This window comes from Syngnathus floridae, chromosome 15 (assembly GCF_059516105.1).
Source record: "Syngnathus floridae isolate MCC-2025c chromosome 15, RoL_Sflo_1.0, whole genome shotgun sequence".
Classification (NCBI taxonomy): Eukaryota; Metazoa; Chordata; class Actinopteri; order Syngnathiformes; family Syngnathidae; genus Syngnathus; species Syngnathus floridae.
Genome location: NC_142427.1, coordinates 7,389,853 through 7,417,142, shown reverse-complemented (window position 1 = coordinate 7,417,142; position 27,290 = coordinate 7,389,853). Strand labels below are relative to the sequence as shown.

Genomic DNA, 27,290 nt, shown 5'->3' with positions numbered 1-27,290 from the left:
CCCCAATCTCTTTTCATTTACCGCCGGCGGTTGGAGGATATGCTGCTCATCATTAATCAGCAAGACAAATGAATTCCCGCCAGTGTGGCGCAAGAGGAAGCCAGAGTAGAAGGAGAAAGGGAGGGGGCGGGGCCTATAAATCAAACCCGCTTTGATTAATTCACCTTGCTATATAGAGGACGTGGCAAATAGGATCAATCAGTTTGAGATTTGGGATTCTTACCGCGTTGTCGCCCGGCTGCCGCTAACTTCGTCTGCAAAATGGTCATGAAAGCTCAATCAGCATATCCGAGAGATCAAAAGTAAAAAAAAAAATCAATTAAGACTATGTCTCAATAGTGGTGAAATAAATGTAGAAAACATTAGATTGAGTTTTTTCATAACACTAACTATGGACAAAGTGAGAAAACAAGGACCGTTCCGTCAAGATTTGATGCACCAAGCAAGCAAGCAAACAAACAAATAAATGTTAGCTTTGCATAAATGTAAATGACCGCTGGAGGAATTAATAGAAACTATGAGAATGAATATCAAAAGGCTGCATCTACATAATGGAAGCACATCAAATATGGATTTGTGCATTAAGCATCCTTGTGTGGTTCAACTAAAGGCCGCTCATTAATCTTGGGCCGGCCTGACTTGACACCGCACATTTGCCCTTTTAAATAGAAATGAGCTGTTAAAGAAGGATTTAGTGCATGTTTTTGTTTAGTTTTACTTGAAACCACTTTGCTTGTGGGAGAGAAAATGTTTTTATTATGACAATGGGGGCAGCGCTCGAGTAGAGACAGCTAGAGAGCCAGAGTCCTTTTCTACAAAACCGGTCGAGCGACCCAGCCGCTTTTTAGACTGAAGATTACGTTTGACCCGAGTCGGAGCGAGGCCACAGTGTGAAGTTTGGCCTTGAGGCTGCTCCTCCTTTTGTGCCCTGCAGCTGCAAATGTGCCCTGTTATCGTTGTGCTCAGAGAGCACATCACAAGGTCTTCCCGGGGGCTAAAACCCGGAGAAAGTTCCATTCCCCGGATTCCCGGCGGACTCCGGGGGTCATCGCGTTGATCGCCGGCCGGGCGCATAGATACTCCACTCGCAGGATTAGGGTGGATAAAACATGGCGAGGCCTCCAATGTCGCCCGGCAAAGCCGCTTGAAGATTTACCATTCCTTCACTGACCGCGACCCTTCGGTTGTATTTAGCCGACGCGGCCGCTAGCTATCGCTTATACAATACATCGACTGACAGTCACCGCCGTCGGAGCCCAATCAAACGTCAGATTGCAGAGCAAAGATGAGGAGCGTAATTGCGGCGACCCTCGTTGCCGTAACGAGGCTCCATACGACGTGTCTGCCCTTTCCCAATCAATAAATCACGCCGGGTGCCGGCGGGGCGACGACCTCTGGCGCCGCTGCTAAATTGCTCGTACTTAAACGGAGCGTCGGTGCAAACAAGGACGATTCCTCCATGTTTCATCAGGGGCCAAATAAATAATTGGTGCCTGTTGCAAATATAACGAGAGAAGTAGCCAGAAGTCATTCGAAATGATGTCCTTGCTGACTTTTCTTAAAATTGGCGCCAGTCACCAATAAGGTGATGCCGACGATCCAAATGCAATTAAAGTGCAGCGAATGGAATTTCTATGCAAGTTGTTGGAGGATATTGAGTAATGACTCTTTAAAAGAGCAACTGGCGTGCGCATTAAACATGCACTCACAAGTTCATTTTCAATGACTGATAGCCGGCCAGCCGGCCGTTCTCACTTTCTAATCAATAGCAGTATCACCTTTACTTATTTAAGATGTTGGCTCATTACGCTGCGCCACGGGCGCTACGAGGAGAGCCCGAGGTGAAAATGTAATTAAAAAGATAATATCTTCCTCCGCGCCACACGTCAGCGGAATACTTAATATAAGCGCCACGGACATTAAATGAGAACGGAGGGATACATTTTTAGAAGAGCTAAAATTCGCTTCTCATCATTATTGACTGAGCTCTAATCAATAAGCGGTCTGGCTGCATTTTTGTTTAGGTGAACAGTTCACCGTCTTCACCAAGAAATCAATTTCCAGAGAGGAAAGTTTTGAAGAGAATTTGGCCAATTTTAATTTTCACTCCAAAAATAAAACGCATATATCTCTGAATTTTGTTATATTGTCATCCAAAATTTCAAATGTATCAATTTTTGTCACGTTTTGCACATTATAGAAAATAAAAAAAAATCTTAAAAAGAAAAAAAATAGACCAAATTTTCTCACTAAAAATTCAAAACATACATCATCATTATCCAAAACATGTTACTCGCTGTTTTTTGAGATATATATTTCATTTTTGGGTTTGAAAAAGTAAACAAACTAAATTTAAATTTGCCTTCTAATCATCATTCAAAAATGTAAGAAAATAACAATGTCAGTTATTTTGGACATTGATATCATTTCTTTTTTATTAAGACAAGAACTCTTCATTGTTTTTTTTCTCTGTAAAAATGTCTATTTATGAACCAATACAAAATGTGTATGGGAATGTGGCTCTCCTCTCCTCCTTTAAAACACATGAACACTTCCCAGGAACAGCTGAGAGACCAAAAAAAAAAAAAAAAATCCAAAGAACAAAACAAAAACAATGAGCGGTGACACAATTGTTTTTTTCTTTTCTTTTTGGGAGCTTCCAAAGGCGGCGGTCGGTCGGTCAGTGTGTTTGAGGTGGACAGTTAATACGACGAAAACTTTTCCCATCCCTGTACACTTGATGTCAACACAAAAGCAGTACTTGCACAACTTTTACAGTGCACCAAATATTAATTAAGAAAAATACAGAAAGCATGTACAACACAGATGCTAAATAGCTCACCAATTTGCCGTCAATTTCCATGTTGGACGTTTTTGTTTTGATGTCATTTAAGTGATGAAGTCACACATGAACCTGAGGGCAGTATTTAAAAAAATGTACTAAAAAATTACATTCTCAACACAATTTTTTGAACTTGAATGGACATTTAGTAGAAAATACACTTCACATACAACCGAATCCTTAAATTTAAAACCCATTTATTTTCACAGAGCTATACGGAATGACTTGTCGGCCATTAAAAAAGAAAAAAAGAAAAAAAGCAATAGGACAAAAAAGATGGTGTTCATCTTGAATTTATCTGAAAACTGAAAAGCATGTCGTTTTAAATTTTGGGAGTGATCGCCCATTAAAAATTTTGGTCAATCCCGTCAATTTTTTTTGTATCTGAAAAATCAATCATAAAACAGATTTACAACTCTTTTAAAAAATATTGAATAAATTTGAGATTAAATACAATTTTTTTTTAATAAATGAGTTCCCAAATTCATATTTGCTGACCATTTGACCAATTTCTTTGCAACCGGATAACTCAATATACTTTGGATTCATTGTGAACAATAATTTTCAATATATTTCATGGGTAAATCTGAAAACAATTTTAACTCGGCAACCTTGGTTAGGTGAAAAGTGTCATCCCTTTTTATCATTTATTGGGAAATATAGATTGAAGTCTCATTCAAAAAAATCAAACCTGCTTCTCCGTGATTCTCAAAAAGCAACATTAAAAACACTAATAATAATAATAATAATAATAAGTTGACCATAAAACATCAAAGTTCAAATTTGAACCCTTTCCTGTTCCCGACCCAACCGCATAAACAACAAACAGTGTCATGGACATATACAGTGTATTCACGCTGAACTGAATCAAAACGGAAGGGACTTGGATCTTATCTGCAATGCACGTTCTAGTAAAAACATCAAGTGGGGGTGGGGGGGGGGTATGCCCCAAACTCTTTCCTACGTTGTGACTGTTTTGTTTTTCTTCGTGCATGATGATATTAAAGCTATCGTATGTAATGAGGAAATTTACCTTGTCAAACGTGCTAGGAAAGTATTGAAGGTGTCCACAAAGTCAGTAAGCAGACTTTCCGAAGGGACGTTAACGACGACATAATTTTTCAGCGATGCCAAAGCGAACCATCCGAAAAAGACCCGGGGGGTTATTTGTTGATGCTAATGTTGCCACGTCATTTCTTGACCAAATAAGAGCAGATGTTGAAAGATAAGACCAAAAGGTCACCGCTGTCCAATGGAAAGCAAAGATTTTTTTTTCAGCGGAAAACACAATTGAAGTTGTCAGACTAGAACAAAAGCTGGACAAAGGTTTTGACGGCGACTCTTTCCAATTTTTCTGATTTCACGTTGATATTGCTTCTATATTGTAACGAACACTCAAAAGTACAGTGTGTCAAAATTCCGAAACAAAAACTGCTTGCGTTAATTGTTGAATTCCCGAAGAACTGAGATTTTGTTGAAGGGTCACTAATATTTCCCCAATGTATTTTTTGTTTTTCTCTGACTTAAAGAAATTTACGGTCGTTTTCAGCGTACTTTAGTGTATTAACTTTGTAAAATTATAATTTGTTTCAAAATAGAAAAAAACATTGTTGTGATTGCGAAATGTTATGAAATAATGTACATTTAATTAGCCATGATGGCTAACTGGTTGAATAGTAATGGAATGTTTGGAATGGAACGGGAGCGATGTCGTTAGGCATGCTGCTTTCTGTGTGAACACATTGACAAACAAACGACAACGTTCGATTGGACCTTGGGTCCGACCTCAAGATGCTCGCGCCATCATGCAAAAATCCCACTCGCGCAACTCAACGTCAGCCGGAAACATTCTGACATTCCTCTGCGTTTCCCTGGCCACTGACAATACAAACTTTTAGTTTCGCTTTGGCAGGTGACATAAAAAAAAGCAACAGAGCGAGAAGAAATCCAGCCAACACATTCATGCAAGTGGAAATTAAATTTAACCAAAAAAAAAAAAAAAAAGCACACTAGCAATGGGGAGCATAGAAAAATAATAAAGTCGTTAGTGTCCCGGAGAGTTTACCTTCCACCGGCATTATGACAATTAGTGTCAAGAACAAATATTTCCAAATAAAGATTTAATGTAGCGCTTTTGTACAAACTATACAAATTAGCTGACCTCGCCATTTCCGAAGACAAATTTGAAATGTTTGATTAAATCCACGTCTGGACAGATTGCAAATCGTTTTGGTCAGCATGTGCAAAATGGGCTGGAGTTCATTCTACATGAAAACAACAGCAAATATTTCAAACTTTCCTACAATGCCAGTGGGGAAACTGGAATTCCGTTGCGTGTCGCCATCGGGACTCAATTAGAAGTCGCTTGGAAAAAGCAGTGGGGGTGGGGGGGGGGATGAAAATAACACAGTGCAGAATATGCAATCAACATAATGACATGGTGGGCATTGTGCGGCCGGCGGAGGTTACCAAGCATGAGTTTCTTCAAAAACAACAAAAGAGATTGTTTTTTTGCTGTCTTTTTTTTGATTATACTCTGACGGTGGTTGGTCATTTTTGACAGGGAGTGCGGAGGTTGAGGTGGGGTGGGGGCATCAACAGTCTACAACTATTCTCATTATTATGTACAATGATATGGTGACGCATTCCTTGCATTTTTCCCCAAGGGGTGGGACAAAACCGAGTCGCAGATATATCACAGTATACTCAATTGTTATGAAGTGTTTTGACGTTAAAGAGGAAGCGGTGGCGGTAGTCGTTGGGGACGAGCGGGAGGGGGGGGGTGGCTGTCATTTTTTTTTGTACCCTCTACAGAAACCCAAGGTGGGAGCTTGTGAACGCCACGAAAAAAAATCCGAACAAGGCACAGAATTTTCTGCAAACGGTCGGGGACTCGACAACATCAACAAGAAAATAAACATGTCGTTAGGTAGGTGCTGAACGGTGAAGCTGTCTGACCCCCCACCCCCCACCCCCTGCGTCCTCCTCTTGTCCGCATCCTAAAAACCGTCCTTTGATTTCTTTTCCCTACAACACATAAAACATTCCAACCTACATTTGCGGACGAGACTAGACAAACTGCTTTTTTTTTCTCGCGACTCCCACCCATTAAGGTGACCATTTCAGATCCCCTCTACCCCCCCCCCCCCACCCCCAATCCCCGAGTCCCCCCAGAAACAGCCGCGTCCTAAAGAGGACGCTGAAGGTGTCGGGGTCCTGCTTTGATTAGATGTAGTACTCCTTCTTTTCGTCGGAGTTGGTGTGGCCGCCTTCGGCGTTGATGATGGCCGTGTCGGCGTCGGCCGCGTCGTCCGCCCCTTTGGCTTCGTGTGTGAAGTAGGTACCTGAGGGAGAACATTTCACAATTACACATGAGGACACACCACGTGACCGTATTTCCGAAATTCCCGTTTAGCGGGACCCATCTGGAAATTGGGCAGAATTTTCCAGCCCTTTATACTCCTAGTCAGCGACTGCCTGCTGCTCAGATGACACCAAAGATTAAAAGGAGCCTGCGGCACTTGATCATGCTAATCTCCCAGCATGTGGTGAGCCTTGCACCTTGGAGATGGACTTCTCCGGTGGCTCTGAACTGACCTTGCAGGGGTCAACGGAAATTGAACCGGCGGGCCACTTGGAAACTCACTGAGCAGATTTTCCGACAAAATGAGCAATGATGCCATTTTCAAGTTGCTGATTCCACCTTTTGACCATCCATGTGGACAGGAAGTGCAAATAGGGTATGCTTGACACCTTCTTTTTTCATTGTCATGTACACCTGACCTTCCACCCTTGGAACTCATTAGGGATCGCCAACGAGTACCGTCTTCATACCAACCATACATCTTTGTGACCTAGATTTAACCAGCTGCAAGAAAACCACATAGGCAAGGGGTTCTCGGAGTTTTTGTTTCCATTCAGAGACCCCTGACAACACAGGTGTCAAACTCAAGGCCTGGGGGCCAGATACGGCCTGCACATCATTTTATGTGGCCCGCGAAGAGAAATTGTGCATCAAATTCGTGTGTCATTAGTAGAATTTACAAATTGTCTTCACTTTTAATATTATCTTTTTTTTTTTTTTATATTTGACCAGGTTTTACTCATCTAATTTGAAAACATGTTATTTGTCAGTTTGTTTTGTAGCTTTTACTGTATATAATATGAGATGCTCATAAATTTATCATAATGACCCTCCGAAAGAAGCTATGACTACAATGCGGCCCGCGAAAAAAATGAGTTTGACACCCCTGCCTTACAAGAATAACTTTTTTTCCCCAATTGACAATTGAATATAATCCAATTCAACAGATTATATCTTGAACGCAGCAGAGTCCACTTTTTGGATTGCACTAAGATTTGGTGTCTAGAAGAATCAGTTGTCAAACCCTAGTAGCCACCAAATAATGGTAGGCTGATTAAAAAGTTACGAGCATGACTGGTATCTGTATATGCCAAGTCATTGACTGATATGGGTTACCTTTGTGCCTGGCGAAGTAACGTCCCAAGACGATGAGTAGGCAGAGCATGGCGAAGACCACCACAGCCACGACTCCCCCGATCACCGCGTGGTCCACCGTTCTGGGGGCTCCCTCGCCGGCTCGAGAATCTACGACAAAAAAAAAAAAAAAAAGGAGCCTCATTAATTGTATTAAAAGAACACAGAGGACAGAGAGAAATGGCTATGCTAATGTAGGCTTTAACAATTCACATCAGGAGAATATCTCATGAAAAGAAAAGACGGCTTTCCACAAAGAAAGCCAGTCACATAATCACTGCGTGCGGTAGCTTTGGTGGAGAGACAAACGGCTTTATCTGATAATGACTTTAAATCCAATCCACATCTCAGCTAATCATCCATCTTTGTAGACCTCAACCATAACCAAACAACTCAAGTGCTTAACCCTCGTCTGCGTGTTGTTTTTTTTTTTTTTTTGTTGACTAAAAGCTCCTTCTGATTTGAGCCTATCCCAGTCGATTTCAGTCAAGCACAGGTCATAGAGACAAACAATCATTCAATTTTTTTTCACAGTGCTTTCTGGTTCCCAACTTCTTGGCTATCGTTTTTTCTAAAGACTCTAAAGGGAAATAAGGCCATGAGGGATGCTTGCCATCAGTTGTTAGCAATCTGTTCACGTCATCCATTAGCTGTAGTAGCTGGCTAACCCCCTTCCCACTGAGGGATTTGCTGGAGCCGGGTCCAGGAAGCAGAAGGACCAGGCCACATTTTACTAATGAATGCCAGAAACGGAAGAGAGAAAAATGATGAACAACATCAGCCAATATGGGAGGGCCGACGCCACACTTGACAAAATTGTTCCCCCCAGGTGAATCCAAAGGGCTTATTTTGACTTTAGATTTGGCTTTCAGCGCACTGCAGCGGCTTCAATTAAACCGAGCGGAAATCCGTCTGACATTCAATTGCTTTTAGGCCAACTCTACGTTAACATTGTTTCCTATTACGATGTTAATGTGGACTCTGGCCTACAGGGAACCAAGGGAAGGGACATATACGGTGCATTTAAGAAACGGTAAAGACGCCATTGCGTGACAATAAAGTTTGTCTGAATGTCATATTTAATAAGGATGCGGCTGGAAAACATTTGCTGTCATTTCCTGAAAGCACTTGGCCCACGATGAAACCATATAATGCAATTTGCATGTCATATCAGTGAGCGTCACTTATGAGCAATTACTGTCACTCGGCGCAAGACACTACATTTGTGGAAAGAACTAGCTTAAAGTTAAAATGCTTTCCACAATGACTACAGCTAGCGCTCGGGGGAAACGCACTTATTGCCTTTTCATCAATGTCTTCTTTGGGAGCAGAATGACGGGGGCATTGCCATTCCAAACAAACCGTTTTGTTTAACTGCAGTTGAAGGTGAAGAGGAAGAAAAATTTTGACATCATTTCCCCATAGTGCCATTTAGACGATGTAGGTGAACAGGACAGATGGTCATTAACATTGATTTTTGGCTTGAGGGATAGTTCCAGTCATTCAGATGTGTACTGCCACAACATCACTCCAATATCCTCTGCATATATTTTTTTTTGCTTAGTTTTATTTTTCTTGGTTGGTTACGTGCGCAAGCGAGGGTGGCGGTGAACTTTGCAACAAGCAGCAGTTTGACAGATTATGAAAAATTCCTTCAAAAAAGGTGAAGTTGACTAATGACACCAAGAGAATGTGTTTAGCATTAGCTTCCTCTTAGGCCAGCCCACTATTTTTATGCTAACATCTAATTTAAAACACCTCAGACTGGTTGATGTAACTAGCAGTGAGCTTGCCGAAATTACAAACTTTTAAACAGCTTATATCAATATGCATATATTTTTTATCCTCTGCCAAGAAAAGCCCAAAACTAATATTATTTCCGCTTTTTTGGGGTTTGACATGAAATCTATGTATCGTATGAACTGTTTCCAGGTCAAACTAAATTGTCATCTCCAGTAAGGTCTCCATTTAATATACGTCTGAAAGACAAACGATTAAGCAGGGCAGTTCTCCAAGTGTCCACGGGGATAAACAGAGAGAGTGGCAGCAATGCAAGAACACAAGTGCCAAGGTGGAGGATCTCATTTTTCATAGGACGGGCTGACAGGGGCCTTGATTTGAGACTGAGGAGATCTCCTAATTGGATCTGCTAATCTGCTAATTAAGCATCGGTGATTTGGCTGACGTGCTCGCGCGCTGCCGTCGCCAGATAGAGGGGCAATCAGCGAGTGGCGAGTGGGCGGGCGGGGTGTCATAAGAGCACGTTGCCTTGTCAAGATCCACTCTCTCTCGCCTAAAGAGTAAATGTAATTAAAGTCGCCAGCAACCTATTCATTGAACCTATTTGAAAATGTCACCTGGAGCTTCTCCTTTCGGGTGGTGCGCGCCGCGACACGATGCGACGCCGCTCTCATATAGAGTGACTTTTTTGCATGACGTCAGAAGGTGCTTTAATTAGGGGAAATGCTGGCGAGAGTTAAAAGTTGGACAATTGTTTAACATTTGAAGACAATTAAAAAAACAATGACATGCCTTTGGATTCTGTTTCTGCCTATTCATGCTTACTCAGCTTCTTTTGTTTATTGCATATTTCATGGCTGTATGACCTTTGAAAAAACATCAGCGACCTTCCCTTCCGTACCAATTTAGTGGTTCTTTTTAATAGATTTTTTTTTTAGTATAAATTGATGTTTTCTTTCCATCTCAAAGCAAAGCAAACATTCAAAGTCATTCCAGGAATAAACCAACAGTCCATTAGCACTCGAGGAACCGTGTATCTTTTCCCTAATGGACTCATTTATCATTTGTCTAATCAGGGCCAGTCTTCATCCAAAATGTAATATAATTATGGGCTATAAGCGTTCTCGGGATATTGCGCCGTTTCTAGGCCGCGGCGAGCTCGATAAACACCTTCTAATAATGGCTTTTAGTGGTCTCGGGAGTGACTTACTCCGACGCAACGAGGACTTGCCGCGGCTCCCGAGGCCAAATGAGTTTGTGGCTCATTGCGGCGATGTGCATCAGTCCTGTTAATGGTGGGCAGGCGGGAGTGAGGGGAGGGGCTTCTCTCAGGTATGATTATCAACCCTCGCAAAAATGTAACCTTCCCTATCTTTCCGCTGTTAGCGAGCTGCCTATAAGTGGACTGCCAGGAAAATATCCATTACGGAGGCCGCTTGAGCTAAACGTCACTTGGGTGCTCACACTTAGCTGACTTTTCTCCCCAAGAACTGAACTTAAAAAGATGCGAGTGAGTAAGGTGACAATCTCAAGAATGACAAAACAAAAAAAAGAATTAGACGGAATTGAGGACATTGTCCACTGTCTGCATTGTAGCAACACAGTGAGGCCGTGTTTATTGTGGTGCCTGGCAAAACGACATGGAAGGTTTTGCGTTAACACGCGTGGCCGCCAGACATTCGCTGTGCCCGGCCGGCTATGGGAAGTGTGCCAACTCCCCTGAATGAGAGAAAAATGGCTGCATTTGAATGTTAGCAACAAACAGCCTATGGCAAAATTCTGCGTTCGACCTCTCGGATGAGCTTTTTCATTAACTTTTCATGCCTCCCCATTTGAATGAGTAAACAACTGACAGAACAATTTGTCAACTTCATTCGAACCGCACCAATACGTGCTACTACCGACAATCGTTTTACCAAGTAAACACCTGCGGAAATGAGCAGTTCCAAAAAGATTTACTCGGTTTGATGTTGCATTCCTCTCGAGACCTAAACAGCCTTTAAAATACAAATCCTCCATAATACAATATGTCCACTTTAATACTAACAACTTTGGCTTTGTCAGCTGTAACAAAGAATGAAAACATCTGGCCCCCAGCGTGAGGCGTTCAATGCTTTCACGTTGTCGACTGGCAAACCCGGACGCAGATCCGATGATAAACGAGCGCTTTTATGCGTGCGCGGGACAGCGGCTCCAAGTAATTTCCGAGGTAATACGGCTTACTGGAGCATTACGGGCCACCTGAGAGGAAGGAGGCGCGTTATGCCTCAGAAATTAGGCTTTCGGGAAGTCGGTGTAAACAAGCCACAATCAAGATAGGCGCTTTATTATTAGTGTCGCCGCGCAGCGCTAAAAGGCCCAGCTTGATTATTGACACATCACAACACAAATGCATTCATGTAATACATTGTCACATGCTGTAGCGGCTGGGGCTATTTTCATTGTCGACTAAAAAGCGGGCCAGCTGAATCACGAAAAGCCGATTTTTCTGATAACAGGGTTTGCCCTATGTATGATACGAACGAAACGCAAAATAGCAAATTGGCTAGATGATGTATGGAGGATTTATTTTGGGGGGCATAATGACTCGTCAGGAACATTTCAAAAAAATAATTCCAAAGCATTTTTGGTGGCGCACAAACAGTTGGCAAGAACGCCCGCAGGTGTCTCATTTGCAGCAGGTAACAGAAGCCGCGCGACAGATGGGCACATTCGACAGCGGATGGCAAATCCGGAAGCGTCTGCTTGCTGAAATGATCAAAAGTGATGATTGGCACGAAAACCATTTGTATGCGGCGGTTTAAAAAAAAAAAAAAAAAGAGACTGTCGGCTGCTGATGTCACTTTTTTGCCTTTAGGTATGAATTCATTTGTTCCTTGACCATCCTCAAAGCCAAGAAAAAATAATTTCCCAACCGCTGTAGAATGCAGTAAGATTAGTTGTTCACTGCAGAGGATAAAGAATATACGTATGCCTAACCCGAAACCAAATACTCCATAAAAAATAACTAAAAGTAACACTAAAACTGTTTCAATGATTAGACCAATATATCTACTCTAAAAATGAATTAAAACTAACTGGATCTTAAAGACAAAAGTCAAAGCCAAATACAAAAAAAAAAATCCCAAATCAATTGGAGAGATTGTCGAGAGGAGAGGGAGGAACACTCCTCGAAAAGCATGTTTGCTCATCCTCCGTGTTGTCTCACTGCTGTTGTTAATGGCGTCCCGGTGTTCAAAATGTCTTCCTGAGAGTCCCGCCGAGCTGGGCGGCCATTACGGCGCACTCTCTCCCGAGTCTGGCGTTTTCCGTCCTGCGGCGCCGCTCAATTATCTGGGCTACTTTCTCCCGCTTGCTGACAGCCGTGTTGACAGGTGTGCGCTAGCTCCCTCGCCAACCCTCCCGCCCAACCCTTGCAGATGTGCTCACCTCTCCAGACAGGAAATTAATCGGCTCCGAGCTAGCCGTCAGCTACGCTGGGAGCTGACATCTTGCGCTAACGTGCCCTTTTGTTTAAGAGTGAGCAGATCGAAGCCGGAGAAGGCGAGACGTCATTGGAACGCGTGCTGATGTGCTGCTAGAAACCACCAAAATAATCGCGTATAAACAGCATGCTCCACAGTCTCCACTTTGCTGCACCGCATAATTCTATACTGGAATAAAAATGGCCAAATAACCACAGTCGCTAACTTGCAGCAGTATTATCATCCACAGTCTCCTCTTTCCTGCAGCACTCTGTTTTCTTTGTTGCCCACAGTCTCCTCTTGGATAAAAGTACTATACACCACATTGGCCACTTAGTTGCATTCTTTTAACATTTGAGGATCCACCGAAACAAACGTATCCACACATTTGTTAACATTTGAGAAAAAGCTGTTAGAAATTAGCATATTAAATTCTTCATGATTGTACTCCACAGTTTCTACGATCCAATATCTGTTTTCTTCTGACCCTCAGTCTCCTTCTGGAAAAAAATGTGCCTTGTTGCTCGCAGTGCTATTTTAAAATGGAAAGCTGGACGCTTCTGTCCCTTCACGTCACCGAACAAAATGGACAAGGTGGCCGTTCCGTGTCAGTCCCCTGGTTCCTCAAATCACAACAAGCTGAGCATCGCCATGGCAACAAGACTTCTGGAGTCTCAGCGGTCAGCGCCGCTCCGACGCGGTGTCAGTCACGGGTGCAAATGAGTGACATAAGCAGCCTCCGCTGTACACACTGAGGTGATTCATTGGCCTAATGGAAGCCTTGAGCTCCAAATATCATACAGAGTGAAAAAGGAAACAAGGTCTGTATTTAGTTTGGCGGCATTCAATGCATATATAAAATATGAATAATAGTGATTTACATTTTTTGCTATGGTGTCCACTATTTTTGTGCTGAGGCCAATGAAAGTAATACTTTGGCACCATCTTTAACTCATTGATGTCTTTCATCCGCGTTTGAGATGTCCTGTGCTCCTTGAATGCATGATACAATTTGCTTTAACATTTATTATATTCAAAAAAAGAATGACTTCACGACCAAAACATGTCACAGACTTGTTATAAAGATGACAAACTCGCGACATAATTAGCATCATAGAAATAAACGGGAGGACGAGGAGCTGGGGGGACGAGTCCAACCATTTGCACGTTGACATACTTTAATAAACATGCAGCGGATGCAGGAGAAAACCCCCCAAAATAAAAAAATAAAAAAGAAATAATAAGAAAGTAGAGATACCAACCATGAGCTGCAGGTTCAGTGCTGGGCGCAGTGTCTGAGTGAGCACACAAGGAGAGGACATGGTGGAGGACCAAGAGGGAGGTGTGGAAGAGGAGAAACGGCATGCAAATAAAGGAAGGAAGGAGGGAAGGAAGGAAGGGAGGGAGGGAGGGAAGAAAACAAATAACAAACATAAGCAAGCATTCGAGAACAAACGACAAAAAGACAACAGGCTAAAGGGAAGCAACACGCGCACACGTATTGCTGTGTCTGACCAAAATTCATTCAGAATTATTGTGTTGTGTCAACCGTTTGATGACATTGTAACTTTTTAAAGCCACTGATTACGATGCCTACATCTGAATGCAAAAAACAAACAAAGAAAAAAAAAAACTATATAAAATCCAAAGTCCGCATGCAAACTAAAGCATCTGATAGCAGAAATCTAAATGGGACTAGAAGCGGACCATGCGGGACTCCACAATACGTTGCCTATTTTGACGCGAGCCCTTTGCCAACATGTCGCACGCCGATAACGACACGCCCATCCTAATTCTAAACGCATGAATGCATTAGATGACACTCAAATGCCAACAGCGTCCCCCGCTGGCAAACGTGATGACTTCTTTACATCTGATGGCTTTTCCAAACAGAGCCGCCTCCTCCATTTGGCTTTCGTTTTGCCATTTCCTTCCATCTTCTTGAGTGTTTTCCACCTCCCGCAGAGCTCCGACTGATGGAGAAGAAAAATGTCTGGCTTTGCTTTGACAAGGGCCAGAGTTTTGTTTACAGGCTCGGAGCTTTGACGGGCATTAAGTTGTTGAGTAGTTGCGCTTTTGCTCCAACAATGAATAGATTACATCTGTGAGCTGCTGATGGTGTAAAACACGGCTACCCCGAAGAAGACGTGTTTTCCATCCCGCCGCTATACGACAAAGCGAGCTAGCGACCCAGGTCCCGTATGCCACATGACGCCATGTTGGATGCTTGCAATTTACCTTAATCGAATCAGTTCGAGTCGACTGACTCCAATTTGAAAATGGATTGGCGGAGGGGGGCATCCTTCATATTATTTTCGCCTTTGATACAACGGAAGCGTGTGAAACCCCCCCACCCCGCCCCCTTGTCGCCAGATGGTGTTTATGCAATTGAAGACCCTGACAAAGGCAATAGATATTTATTTGCGACTTCCTGACTGCGGCGAATTGGTTCATCAGCCTCGTTTAGGCTCTTCCATCAATTAAGACGCCACGCCGGCTCACCTCCAGATTGTCTGATTTGCATCGGACGCACATTCATAATCTATTTCCTTCAGCTGGCAATTAAAGGCCATTGTTCGCCCTGGCGGACTGCTAAATAAGGCGATGATTTGTCATATTGTGTCGATGGCGACGGGTGGGTGAGGTCAAGAGAGATCGGACGAAAGATGAATGCTGATTAAGGCGGAAGGGTCCTTGTGTCGCGAATGTACACTGCGTTTGCGGTGAAACTGCCGTTTCGAATGTTTACGAACGTAAAGGTGTAAATGGACCTCGTGTTGGGTCCTGGGAGGTGCCTAAATGGAAATCCCTGTCATGACCTAAGAAAAAAAAAAATTGCAAAATCAATAGTTTTGACATTTGCCAATGTTTTTACTTGAAAAATGTGCAAAAACAATCATTTTGACATTTGCCAATGTTTTGACTTCCCACAACCTGCACACACAGAGACGCACTTAGGGACCAAGTGTTGGGGTTGTATAGATTTTTAAAGTGCTCCATTTTGTCCGTCTAATGGGAAAGTGATGGCGGAAAAAAAACCCTCAATAGCACTCTGATAGATTCATTTGGCAGTCTCTGATCTGTGAAGCCCCGCTGTGGCTAAATGAAATCAACTGGCAGAGTGTATTATGGCCATATGAGCCCGCTGCTGCTTTCAATCCATACACACAGTAATAATCATAGAATGCCCCTGGTAGCGGCCCGTGAGGACAGGACATCTGGCGCAAAGTGTAAATGGGTTTGGCTTCCCACTGAAAACATTGGCGCTTCGCACACGAGAGCTTGCGTTCAATTGGGCGGCGTGCACGCGCGCATATCGAGCGGCCGCGCAGATTGTTCATTGGCCTTTTTGGAATTTCAGGCATAAAGTCTACCGTGTCTTGAGGATTTACTGTGGTGCCTTTGAGATACAAGTACAAGATGTCATCCGGTATTTACTTTGCTTTGACTCGAGAGCGAGCTTAAGATACGTTCAAAAAGGCAACTTAAAGTGAAAACACACAAATCTAATTCGACTCAGTTTGATCAGCTTAAGCATCTGATATTTTCAAATGCAAACTATGCAGAAGCATTGACTGAGTCTTATAGTCTTTATCCTCTGCAAAGAGCTGCTGAGATGTTGACACTGTACCAAGGGCTGCATGTCTTATATTGCCCTCTAGTGGCCAAGACGAAAAGCAGTTCAACTCAAGTGTGAAAACTGTTCAATTGTCCTCAAGTTGATTAGGTCGACTACACAAATAGATAACAGTTACTCGATTACAATGGAGTACAGCAGAATGAGCATGACTTGTGTTTTCACTCACGGAAGCAGCACTTCAACAGTTTAGGCTTGCTAGTCTTCTTGAACTACTTGGGGCGGGGTACGGTTACACTTCAGAGACTCCACATTAACGTGAAGTCAACTGTAATTATAATAGGAGGAACGTAAAGGCCACCCCGCCCCTTCCCCTTTTATAGTGGAGCAAAGAAAGGGCTGCCGGCATTGTTGTTTTTCTAAATATTGCTTTCTATTTTGCAGCGGTATGACTCCCCACGGACTTATTAGGCACACGAGTGCAATCATTTGCGAATCTCGCAGTCAATCAGCCCGTCGGTGTCGACGAGATAGGAGTCGGAGCGAGTGGCTGGATGCCTGGCGCCCAGGTGCAATCAATGCCCCCCACCCCCCCTCCCCGGTGCAGATAGGCATTCCTTTTAATCCAATCGAACGGCATAATCAAGCACAATGGCCGTGATTCGCGCCCCGGCCTCGTGAGATTTGTTCCAATCGAGCGAGCTGTCAGCCGAGCTTTTGATTGCGTCGCGCACAGCTCGGGCTGATGAAGAAAGTGGCGATATTTCTTCCATCTCCGGGTGTGCACTCATAACAGCCCGGAGTTTGATTTCCAATGGAATCGTTCGGAGTCGGAATCGACGATAGAAAAAGTCGAGGGCGATACTGTACCTTGATTGGCTTCGGGGTGGAGGGAGGAGGAGGAGGAGGAAGTGATGATGAAGATGGTGGCAGTGGTGGGTTTGGGGGTGGTGGTGGGAGCATCTGAATGAGAAGACAAATACATGACAAACTCACAGGGGGGCGGATACAAATGAGTGCACCAAAAGAAAAATATGAAATGCGCCCGCTCGTACGAGGCCGGGCCGGGCCGGGTTGCCTCACAGCTTGGCTTTTTGCCGACTCGGCGCAGCAAGACGACGCTTGTTAGGAGTGATTAAACTTCTTAATGAGCAACGTGCGCTGCCGTCTTGACAGACAAATACATTGGAGGTGATCAGCAGGATGAAGAGTGAAAGAGGAGAGGGCCAGGCCAATGTTTGATGGCATGACAACAACACGAGTGCATTCAAAGATGAAGGGAATAGCCGACGACAAACAACACACAGCAGGCGCCATCAAGGAAGAAAACACATCAGCTTGTTGTGAACAAATGACTTGGAAGCGGAGACTCATTAACTTTTGTTTTAAAAATAATTTGAAATAATGGATATCTCCGGGGCGCTGCCGACTCCTTCGAAATGTCTTTATAAAACCACAAAATTCTTCGAAAAAAGTCTGATAATCATTCAATATGTTCCCTGTGGCGGAAGGAAGAAAATGCTGGAAAAAAATACCCCCCCTTCCAAAAATAATAGTGAAGAAAAAATACCCAAAAGTGAATTTCCAAGCATATTTTAGGGAGAGGCAATGCCCCCGCGGGCCCCCCACTAGCTCACCTTCGTCAGTTGAACACGTGTAAGTCGAGGACCACCTGTATAGTTAAATTATTTTCCAGATTAACTGCAAAAAGTCACTTTTTTCCCCCCAGCAATCCTCAACGGTTTCCAACACGATTATTTGGACTGCCAGTTTGAGGCAAATTGAAAATAATCACCTCCCAAATTTGCATGGAGGTGCTAATCAAGTTAATAAAGGTTACAACGCCGTGGGTAAATGTCTCCGACGAGTGTAGCGAGTTTGTTTTTCATATGAAAGTGGCTTGTTGGCCTCGGGGCGGATATGCTCCACGTAAATCTTGAACAACCACCACAAGTGAGTCAAAGAGAAGGCGTGCCCGGAGCAGCGGCACAGATGAAGAGCTTCGAGTGAGCCGGACACCATTTTAATTCATCGTCAGCCGTGTGCGTCTTTTAAAGTCAACCTTGACGAAAACACAAAGAGGGGAAAATGGGTCCGCTGGGTCGCTAGTGTGCTGGCAGACAGATTCCAGCTTGGGGGCGGCGCTGTCTAATTTGTTTGATCCTGTTGTCAAGTGCGTCGGGACTGGCAGATGTTTGGGATCATCAGTAGCCCCTTTTTACACAGCCTTGGTGGAAAGCTGGCAGAGAAGAGCTGGTCACTTTCAGACAGCTGCCACAAATTCCCACAATAATGGCAGCAAATTCATGCAAACGCCACTAATGAAGTCCTGAGTCCAGAATTGAATCCTAATTACGCCGCTAATGATGATTTCAAACTGGCACTTTTACACCTCCGCAAGACTTAAGTGGCTGGCGAGACGATGGGGGCACAACTCCCGAGAGCTTTTAAAACGAAGGGGAAATGTAAAGCAGTCCAATAAGTAAGACCCGGGAGACAGACGAGAAGGGAGGCGACCACGGCGGCGGCGGAGGGAAACTCAGTTATTGGACGCCAGTAAACAAGCCGAGAGCCTTTGGCTGGTGGCGAGAGGGGAAAGCCTAATGGTTGTGTTTTCTCACCCCTGCGAAGTCGGGGCCATTCGGCGACACCCCGCGAGCAATAGCCCAGGCATTCTGTTGGCCCGTTAACGTTGTTAGTGTCAGCCGGTGTTGTGGTGCTCTCCATCACGCGGGGGTCACAATAGGCTGCAATCCGACGTATTAGAGGGGCCAAGCCGCATTTGTTCTGGAGGCGCCCGCTGCACTTTATCATTGAGTTACACGGGGTTGCCTTGCTATTGTGGCTCCTATGCAACAAATGGCCAGAGAAAACAAAACAAAAAAACAGGTCACGACAGTGTCTGTCCTGCTGAAAGTGTCGACTCATTTTTGTTTACCAAATTCACTTAATTTGAGTTTTTTTTAGTGTCTTTGTTAGTTTGTAATTAGGGCCACTGGCGGTGCTAGGATTTTTTTTTTTTTACTGTGGAGCCGGCATAGGGAACCCGAGGATATCTCAGGGGGTCCTAAAAACATTTTTTTTTTTTTTTTACAAACCCCAAAAACTTCAAAAATGCTGATGGTGATTAATTATATGCACCCTATGAGGGATGGGTCGGAATGTGGGTACAAATTCACAGAGAAATTGGAAAATACCCAAAAGTCTATTATTAAAATACTCAAAAGTCAATTATCTGGCCTGGCACCCGTGGGGGTTAAACCATATTTCAGGAAGGGGGGAGGTGGGGGGGTTATTGCCTCCACTGCAAGACCCTCTAGCATCGCCAGTAATTAGAGCCCAACCAATTAATTGCCCTGCCAATACTGGCATTTTTTTTTTTTAAACACTCGTATTAATTTTATTCCATTTACAAAAATGCTTTTCACTTTTACTTTGTTATTTTGTTTCTTTTCAATCACTATCACAACCTTGGGATGGATATTTCAACTCTCGCACGTACAGCGGGAACCCTGAAATCCGGCCGTTGTTTTGCAACCAACACTTCATATCATCACTTTAGGCATCTTTATTTGTTTTGGAAATAATGTGATATGTTGTGTTCGTGGGGGGGGGGGGGGGGGGGGGGGTACTACAGGTGGTCTAATCTAATGCATTTATGCATCCCGAGATAGATGCTAATGTTGTTAGACTTTGTTTTTGTTGCCAAATGTAGCTTTTACATAAACTACATTGCTGTTTTGCTCACTATGGGGTGGGTGACGTGTGGGTGGATAAAGCGTGCTACCAAATTAGGACCTAGTTAGGGACTGCGGTACATACTATTATAATATTGCTACTATTATGAAAACTTGACGGGGGGCAGATAGAGAATGGCCGCAAAATGTAAAATCGACTGCATCCCATCAAATGGCCTTATTGGAGATTTGCACACCCCTAACAGTAGACACCGTTGTTTCTTTTCTTTCACGTTACATTCCCTGAACGCAGCAATATGGAAATGCAAAAACACAGGCAACACGTTTCCCCGCGCTTCTCATTAGCACGACTCGTGGCGTTGTAAACAAAACCTATTCAGTCGGTGTCCGTCAGGCGTCGAGCGTCTCTCACAACCGAGAAAAAAACAACAAAAAGAAAAGCCTTGCACAATTCTCTAGGACAATAGACGGCAAATTATTTATCTATGGAAGGTGAGATTGAAGTCATTTAGCACGGAAGAGCGAGCACATTAGAGCGTAATGCCATGCTTGAGGAGAAAGGGGGCGGCGGCGGCAGCTGAGGGGTCTTGACGTTATTGTTTCCAACAGCGCCATAATGCGCTCTGATAATGTGGCAATGACGATGAGGGAAGAACAACAGGAAGAAATCAAGCTTCTTAAGCGATTGACCTACTTTGGACAGATGCGCAAGCGGATCCGACTTGTACGTGGCAATACTGAGAAATGCCCATTTGCTCAATGACCTGACAACGGTGATTAGTGATCAGGGTTGCAAAATTGGAAAATTTCCATGGGAATTTAGCAGCGTCTCGCTAGTAACCCACAGCGACGCCTATCATTCATACAAAAAGAATAATTTTGTTTGTGTCTGCAGGCGTACCGTAGACGTAGAGGATGTAGTCGTCGTACGACTCCCCCAACGAGTTGGCCGCCACGCAGCGGTACGTTCCGTTGTAGGACTTGTTGAGGTTTTCGATGTAAAGGTCTGCGCCGGTGATGACGGCGTGGGACGGCACGTCATCGTCCACCTTCACCCAGTTGACTCGTTGTGGCCTGGAAAGAAAGAAAAAAAATGGTGACGAAATGTCAAAATGTTCTGCTTGGCTGAGTCGGCTCACACTTGCAAATGTTTCTTCAAAACAGCACACTTGAGTCCAGATGAAATAGAATGGATTTCGAGTCTGGAATGGATTCATTCAATTTATATAATTTCCTATGGGAGGAAAATATTCTAAATGCAAATGTGCAGGGTAAAATTTCCTACATGGCGGTAATTAAGACCGGGGAAACATACATGGAAGAGAAGAAATTGTATAGCTGAGGGTCAGAGTGCAAGTTTGGCGACACCCGTGATCAGGAAATATAATTTGTTGTTTGGTTAAGAGCTCATGTCTTGAGACAAACGTAAGTCTAATAACCAAACAACTAACCGATACACTGTTAAAGGCGGCGACCTTTCAATGTGCAGTTGGCTAGCCAGCTATGCCTGTAATCGTGTTTGAGAGCAGAGACAACAGCTTGGTTTTTACACATTTTAAGATTCATCTTAAAATATGTACTTGGCGACTTTTTTTCATCCCTGAAATATCTCGGCAGCTCTGTTCTTTGAGATAGCACAAAGCGTTCGGAAAAACAAAGGAGGCTAATCAAAGGCTGCTTGCGAATAAACAAGATATATTCCAACTTTGTGCATTGTCAAAAAAAAGAATCCACAGTAATGCCGTGTCGGCGAGCTTTTGTTTGCAAATTGCCGGCTCGCCACGTGTATGTACTTGTAGGTGGGTCGGTCTTTATTTCTCTACCTTGACTGAGGTTTATGGCGGCGTGACAGATTCCATTTTTATGACAATGAGCACAGAGCCACCTAGGGCGCAGGGAAAAGAGGAGGGGGGAGTCAAAGACAAAACGTTTTTCCAACAGCCGCCACTACTGTTATTTCCCCCGAGCGAGCACTGATGGGCTCCCTTCTCGAAGGTTCCATTTTTTAGGGGAAAAAAAAACTTGTTTGAAAACATATGGCGCGGAAGGAGCGGGGTGGGAGAAGCAAATGAGGTGAAGACTCCGGGAAGAGAAGCTACGTGGGCGGGAAAGAACAAATAAACAAACCACAAGTGTGCTTAACGGTGGCGGGAGAGCACTGCGTCTCGAACAAATGTTTTCCGGATGAAATGCGGAAAACAAATAGCATGAGACCTTCCCATTCAGGAGATGTATGTAAGCGGCATTTAGAATTGCCTACGGATGCCTCAGGATGACGCCAAGGCACTACTTTTGTATTTTAAAAAAAAGCATTTGATCTGTGTGATAGAAGCTCTTCTCCTTACTTCAACATAGTTCTTAGGCATCAAGGTACTGCAAGGGGGCGCCCCAGCACTACTTTTATTAGACGGGCTCTAGTCTTCAATACCAGGGGTGTCAGACTCATTTTTTTTCGCGGGCCGCATTATAGTCATAGCTTCTTTCGGAGGGCCATTATGACCCAAATAAATGTATGAGCACCTCGTATTATTTACAGTAAAAGCTACAAAACAAAATGACAAATAACTCGTTTTCAAATCAGACGAGTAAAAACTGATAAAAAAAAAAGAAGATATTATTAAAAGTGAGGAAGATTTGCAATTCTAGTAATGACACACAAATTTGATGCACAATGTGTCTTCGCGGGCCACATAAAATGATGTGGCGGGCCGTATCTAGCCCCCGGGCCTTGAATTTGACACCCGTGTTCTATACTCTTTCTGAAACACACCCATGACACAAGATGGCGTCAAAGCACTGTGAACAAGAAAAGTATCACTATCATGGCAGTTATAAAATTTTTCTTAGGGGGACGTTGGGTAGCAATTATTTACATTAGTGGCAGGGCTCCCAATTCACCTCAAACAGCATAATAGAAAAGTAGTACTTTGGTACTATTGTGTGCCTAACAAAAACGTGGAATCATATATACGGGGAGGCTTCGCTGTAATTTTTAATGGGATGGTTGTGCAGGAAGCAGACAGAAGATGTGTGCTGCAAAGAGAAAGGAAGGGCAGGTGTCTTGAATACAAATGGCCGCCCCTACAGCCCGCCAGGGCCGGGGCCGGCGCTGAGGCCTCCCTCCTTGACGCTTCGGGCTGCTAATGACTACACAACTCTCAGCTGCCTCTAATGAAAATGACTTCCAATTCCCTGCTCACTGTATCGATTGCGTTACATGCAAGGGGGGAAGGTGGGGGGGGGGGTCTCCAAATGTGAGGTGGAGTGTTTATTTTGGTTCCTTGTGACGTGGAAGAAAACAGATCTGGGGGAAAAGTTAAATCCATAAAAAGCACTTTGTTTAGTGCGTACTGTGCATTGTAAAGGTCTCCGAAGGGAATAGACTTGTCACTCTTGCCACATTACTGCCACATTGCCATCTCCTCATGCTGACTTTGTTCCAGTTCAAATTTGAACTGTCTTGTCAACAAGCTGCTGTGAAGGCAGCAGCTGTCTTGATGTTTGAAGAGTTTGTCAGGTTCCGCCCCCACCACTCCGCCTTCCGCCACTTTAATCGCTTTATTTGTACTTCATTATGTTTCACAACGCAAACACCTACACCATGTAAACAAAGTTTTGAAATAGCTCGCATGCATGCAATCATCACCCAGTAGGCATCGACTGTCCGATCGGGAGGATAAAGAATACACCCGAGGGACTACATCTCAAAGGAACTTCAGGTTCTTCTTGTGAGCCCGAGCCCAATAAGTAGTAGAGGATTAATGACAGGATAAATGTCTAAGCTGATGCCTCAGTCTCTCTTAACGCTCTCTCCTCTCAAAGTCATGTCCCCTGAGTGTGTGTTGCCGGAATGTCCAAGTAGGAGGTGGCCTTGAGGTTAACTTGGGATTTCTTGAGAGCGGGACGTCTGGGATACCGTGTTATGACCGCCATTCCATGATAGTGTTTGTACCTTTTTGATTTGGATGGTAACTCTGTTTGTATTCCATCGATTAAGTCTCCTTAATAGATATGTGTGTGTGTGTGTCGTACTGAGGTCTGCCTTTGGCCTGGCACGTCAGCTCCAGGTTCTCTCCTTCCCTCGTCAGACCCTGAGGAAACTCGACCATGATCTTAACCTCAGGCTTGTCTGAAAGGAAAAAGATAGAGAGGGAAAGTGAGCGAGGGAGGCGCACAGATAAGAAAAACTGGGCCAACATCACAAGTGAGAAGTTATCTTCCGACATCTTCCCGTAGTCCCTCCCAATCATTTCACGAGGAGGATCACAGAGCTTTATCAAACATTCTGCAGTATGTTTGCAGTTGTATTTATTTCGCATGATGCAGCCCGGTATTGAACATACCATTTGTTAGACGCATAGCGTTCTGACAGTATCAATCCCAAAAAAAAAAAAAGTCAGTTGTTCTGTGCTGTCCACGTGTGACGGGTCTTTCTTCTTCTGTTCTATTCTGTTCATTCTTTCATCACGGCGAGGCATTGAGTTGTAGCCATCAACCGAGTGAGTGTCGAGTGCAACACAAACTGATCCGAATCACCTCGGAATAAGAATGGAGGAGAGAAAAAAAATACTTTTGTGTGGCTTGACAATTACACACAATGGAGAACGAGTCTTAGAAGCGATGATTACAATATCAAGACCTCAACATTGTGGGTTAGAGAGTCTTTGTACAAGTTGCACAAAAAAAAAGAAAAGGTCTCATCAAGACTGAACAAAACCCTGAAAACAAGCTTGTAATTGAACTCGAGGCTGAGAATGTTGTTTTAAACTGGAGCGTTTCATCTGACATGCGACGCAAACTACAAAGCGTAACTCGACTAATACAAAAAAGAGAAACGAAAGATAATTATACATTGTACAACACCAGCTAGCTTAATGCTAACACATAACTGGAAACGCCATAGACAGGCTAATGCATATGAATTGAGCAAGAAAATCTGTTTTTATCTATTTCAGGGGAGGCCATTTTGGAATTCGCTGTTGAAAAATATTTTTTTGGGAGGGAGTCACTGACTGACGGCATTTTATTAATTTGAGATGGATCATTTGAGTGTTTTAAGTTGTAAGCACCAACACAGGACAAAATAAGCTGGTATCTCAAAGCACCATTGTTTGTATCCCCATTAAAAATGGCTGCTTGAATTTGCCCGTAGACTCCAGGCCTGGATGGGCTTGGCAAAGGCGAGCGTTGAAGTTCAACACCGCTGTTCCGACCTTGTTGGCAACAAATAACAATGTCTGGCCATCCATCTGTCTAAATCACATCCTGTCAGTCGCAGTGACGGACAGTCGACGGGGCGTAAAGCCAAAGCCTCGTGCTCAACAGGCACGCGCCAACAAAGACAACAGAGCGCCGGGTTCTATTTTCACAACGAGGAAGGCCACGTGACCTTGTTTTTTTGTCTGTCCTTGGGGTTAGCCCCGAGTAGTTATGGCAGTGTGTGTTGATGGAGAAATATGCACTGCACTGCGCCGAGAGACCCGCATACTGCCACTTCGGGGGGAAATGAAATGGCGCGTATTGTATGCAAGGGGGCCGTTATCATTATGCTAACTGAATTATTTGCTTTATTGCGTGCAGGCACTCGAGATGGCCGCAATCCATCTCGGCACGGCCGGCTGACCTTAAGGGAGAAAACAAGCAGGCAGGCAGCCGAGCCAAACGCCTTTGATTTGCTTACACGTAAGAAAAACCATTACGGGCTTGATGCCGTCCCCAGACAATGAGCTTTCTTAGCTCTGCTCTTACTACACAACACGCAAACATACACACTTTGCTCACGCAGCAGGCAATTCAAATGCAAATCACCTTGTCTGGCAATCAGTAATCAGTGCGTAAAACTTGCGCCATGCGGTAACAGGGTTGGAAGTTTATACCACTTACACAATCAGCAACGCCCCCCCCCCCACTCAAACCTATTTTTCTTTTAATCTTGTGTGTTCGGATGTGATGAAAACACAAGTCATCACTCCACCATAGAGTACAACAGGGTCTCTAGAAGTCTTCCCTGTGGGACGCCTTATGAAACGTCATGGTCATTTCGGATTTTTTTTTCTGTGAATGCAAGTGTGAATGATTGCATACATTAAAAAAAAAGTACTCACACTGAACTTCCAGGTATTTCTGTACTTGGAAGTCTTTGACCGCGGGGTGATCCACGATGCAAACAACCGGGACACCGTCGTCTTCTTTGTTGACGGTGAACGTGAGACGGCTCGTTACCGTGTACATCCTGTCGTAGGTCAACTCCACCTTGGGCTTTCCTGTAGCCAAGACAGAAAGGAATTTTTTTTTAGACATCGTAAAACAGTGAGTGGATACGGTCGTTCGGGAGTATACGCGTTTAAAACGGCGGAAGCAAAGACTTTGCCGAGATAAGTGCTGCCAGATCTTAATACGAACAGCTGCAGCCATCAGTTGATTTGGTGTGAAGAGTGCACTGACACTCTACCCACTTGCACCTTCCCTCCCGCAGCTCGACTCCTGTCAACGAGGTGACAGCTGCCTCTTTGGATGCCGGGAAAGCAAACCTGTGTGATGTGCCGGGTGTAAAGGGAGAGGTTATAATGAATACGCTGCCTCTGGAGGCTTCACAGTCGTGCAGCCACCTGACACGGAGACCTGAAGGTGACTGCTGGAAAATCAGAATGTCTTTGAGGCCAATGAAAGTTAGTTGTTTATAGTTGCAGGTTACAAATAGTTGAGGTCAAAGTAAATCTGTTTTGAATGTCTGACTGTCGGAAGGTGTTCCACAAGGAGGACCTACGGAGCTCTTAAAGTTCTCTCTACTAAATGTGCCAGTTTTGCATTGTGTCTTTTGATGCGAGGCCATATCAGATGCGTCAGAAAAGTTACAGGACAGGTATCATAGGCGCACGTAGGCACGATTATAGATCCAAGTTTGATCCAGGGTAACGGGGCTGCATCTGATTTAGAAATTGGGAGTAGCTCACGGAGATTGTTTTTTCGAACAAATTACGGCAGATTGGCTGAACTTGCTTTCCTGTCTTTTGGATTCCCTTTAAAGGTTAGCTCATGTCAAGAGCGCCAATGGCACAAATGTGACACCAACAGTTCATGCGACCTTATAGAGCCGGACCGCTGCTCTTTGATAACACGGAAAAAGCAGTGGGTCAAATTAAACCTTTTTAGATTGGAACTTCTGAAGTCAGCTTCTATTGTGCCTCTTGTGCCACTTTGATCCATTAAGGCAAAGTCTTGCGGACAAGGGGAAAAAAGGCTTCAATAAAAAAAATAAAAATATATATATATATATATTTTTTACCTAAATGTACTTTCATCCCTGCACCGCTTTAGAGGCAACTAATGAGTACCAGCTTGGGGTTGTCTCCCAAGACTAAAACCTAATGGCTGCCCTGGTCCCCGTCACTCACAGAAACATCCCTCCAGGTGGCTTGGTCTCTCTTTTGCTAGCCGTCTGCCATCTTTTGTGCGAGAACAGAAAAAATAA

General features: G+C 44.0%; 1 protein-coding gene across 6 annotated transcripts in view; it reads right to left on the bottom strand.

Moving 5' to 3' along the window:
* Positions 1 to 2,405: 2,405 nt before the first annotated feature.
* cadm1a (cell adhesion molecule 1a) overlaps positions 2,406 to 27,290 on the bottom strand; it is a 158,398-nt gene continuing 133,513 nt past the window's right edge. For 2 of the 6 annotated variants that reach the window (XM_088398983.1, XM_088398978.1), the window contains 7 exons: positions 25,924 to 26,082; positions 23,852 to 23,948; positions 20,721 to 20,893; positions 16,992 to 17,084; positions 13,807 to 13,839; positions 7,323 to 7,451; positions 2,406 to 6,186 (listed from right to left, as the gene is read on the bottom strand). In XM_088398983.1, coding sequence (XP_088255109.1) covers positions 6,068 to 6,186; positions 7,323 to 7,451; positions 13,807 to 13,839; positions 16,992 to 17,084; positions 20,721 to 20,893; positions 23,852 to 23,948; positions 25,924 to 26,082 — 803 coding nt within the window. In that variant the 3' untranslated portion in view covers positions 2,406 to 6,067. Of the gene's footprint in view, positions 6,187 to 7,322; positions 7,452 to 13,806; positions 13,840 to 13,927; positions 14,518 to 16,991; positions 17,085 to 20,720; positions 20,894 to 23,851; positions 23,949 to 25,923; positions 26,083 to 27,290 lie in introns of those variants that run through there. The other 4 variants (XM_088398979.1, XM_088398980.1, XM_088398982.1 and 1 more) reach the window with 4 other exon arrangements.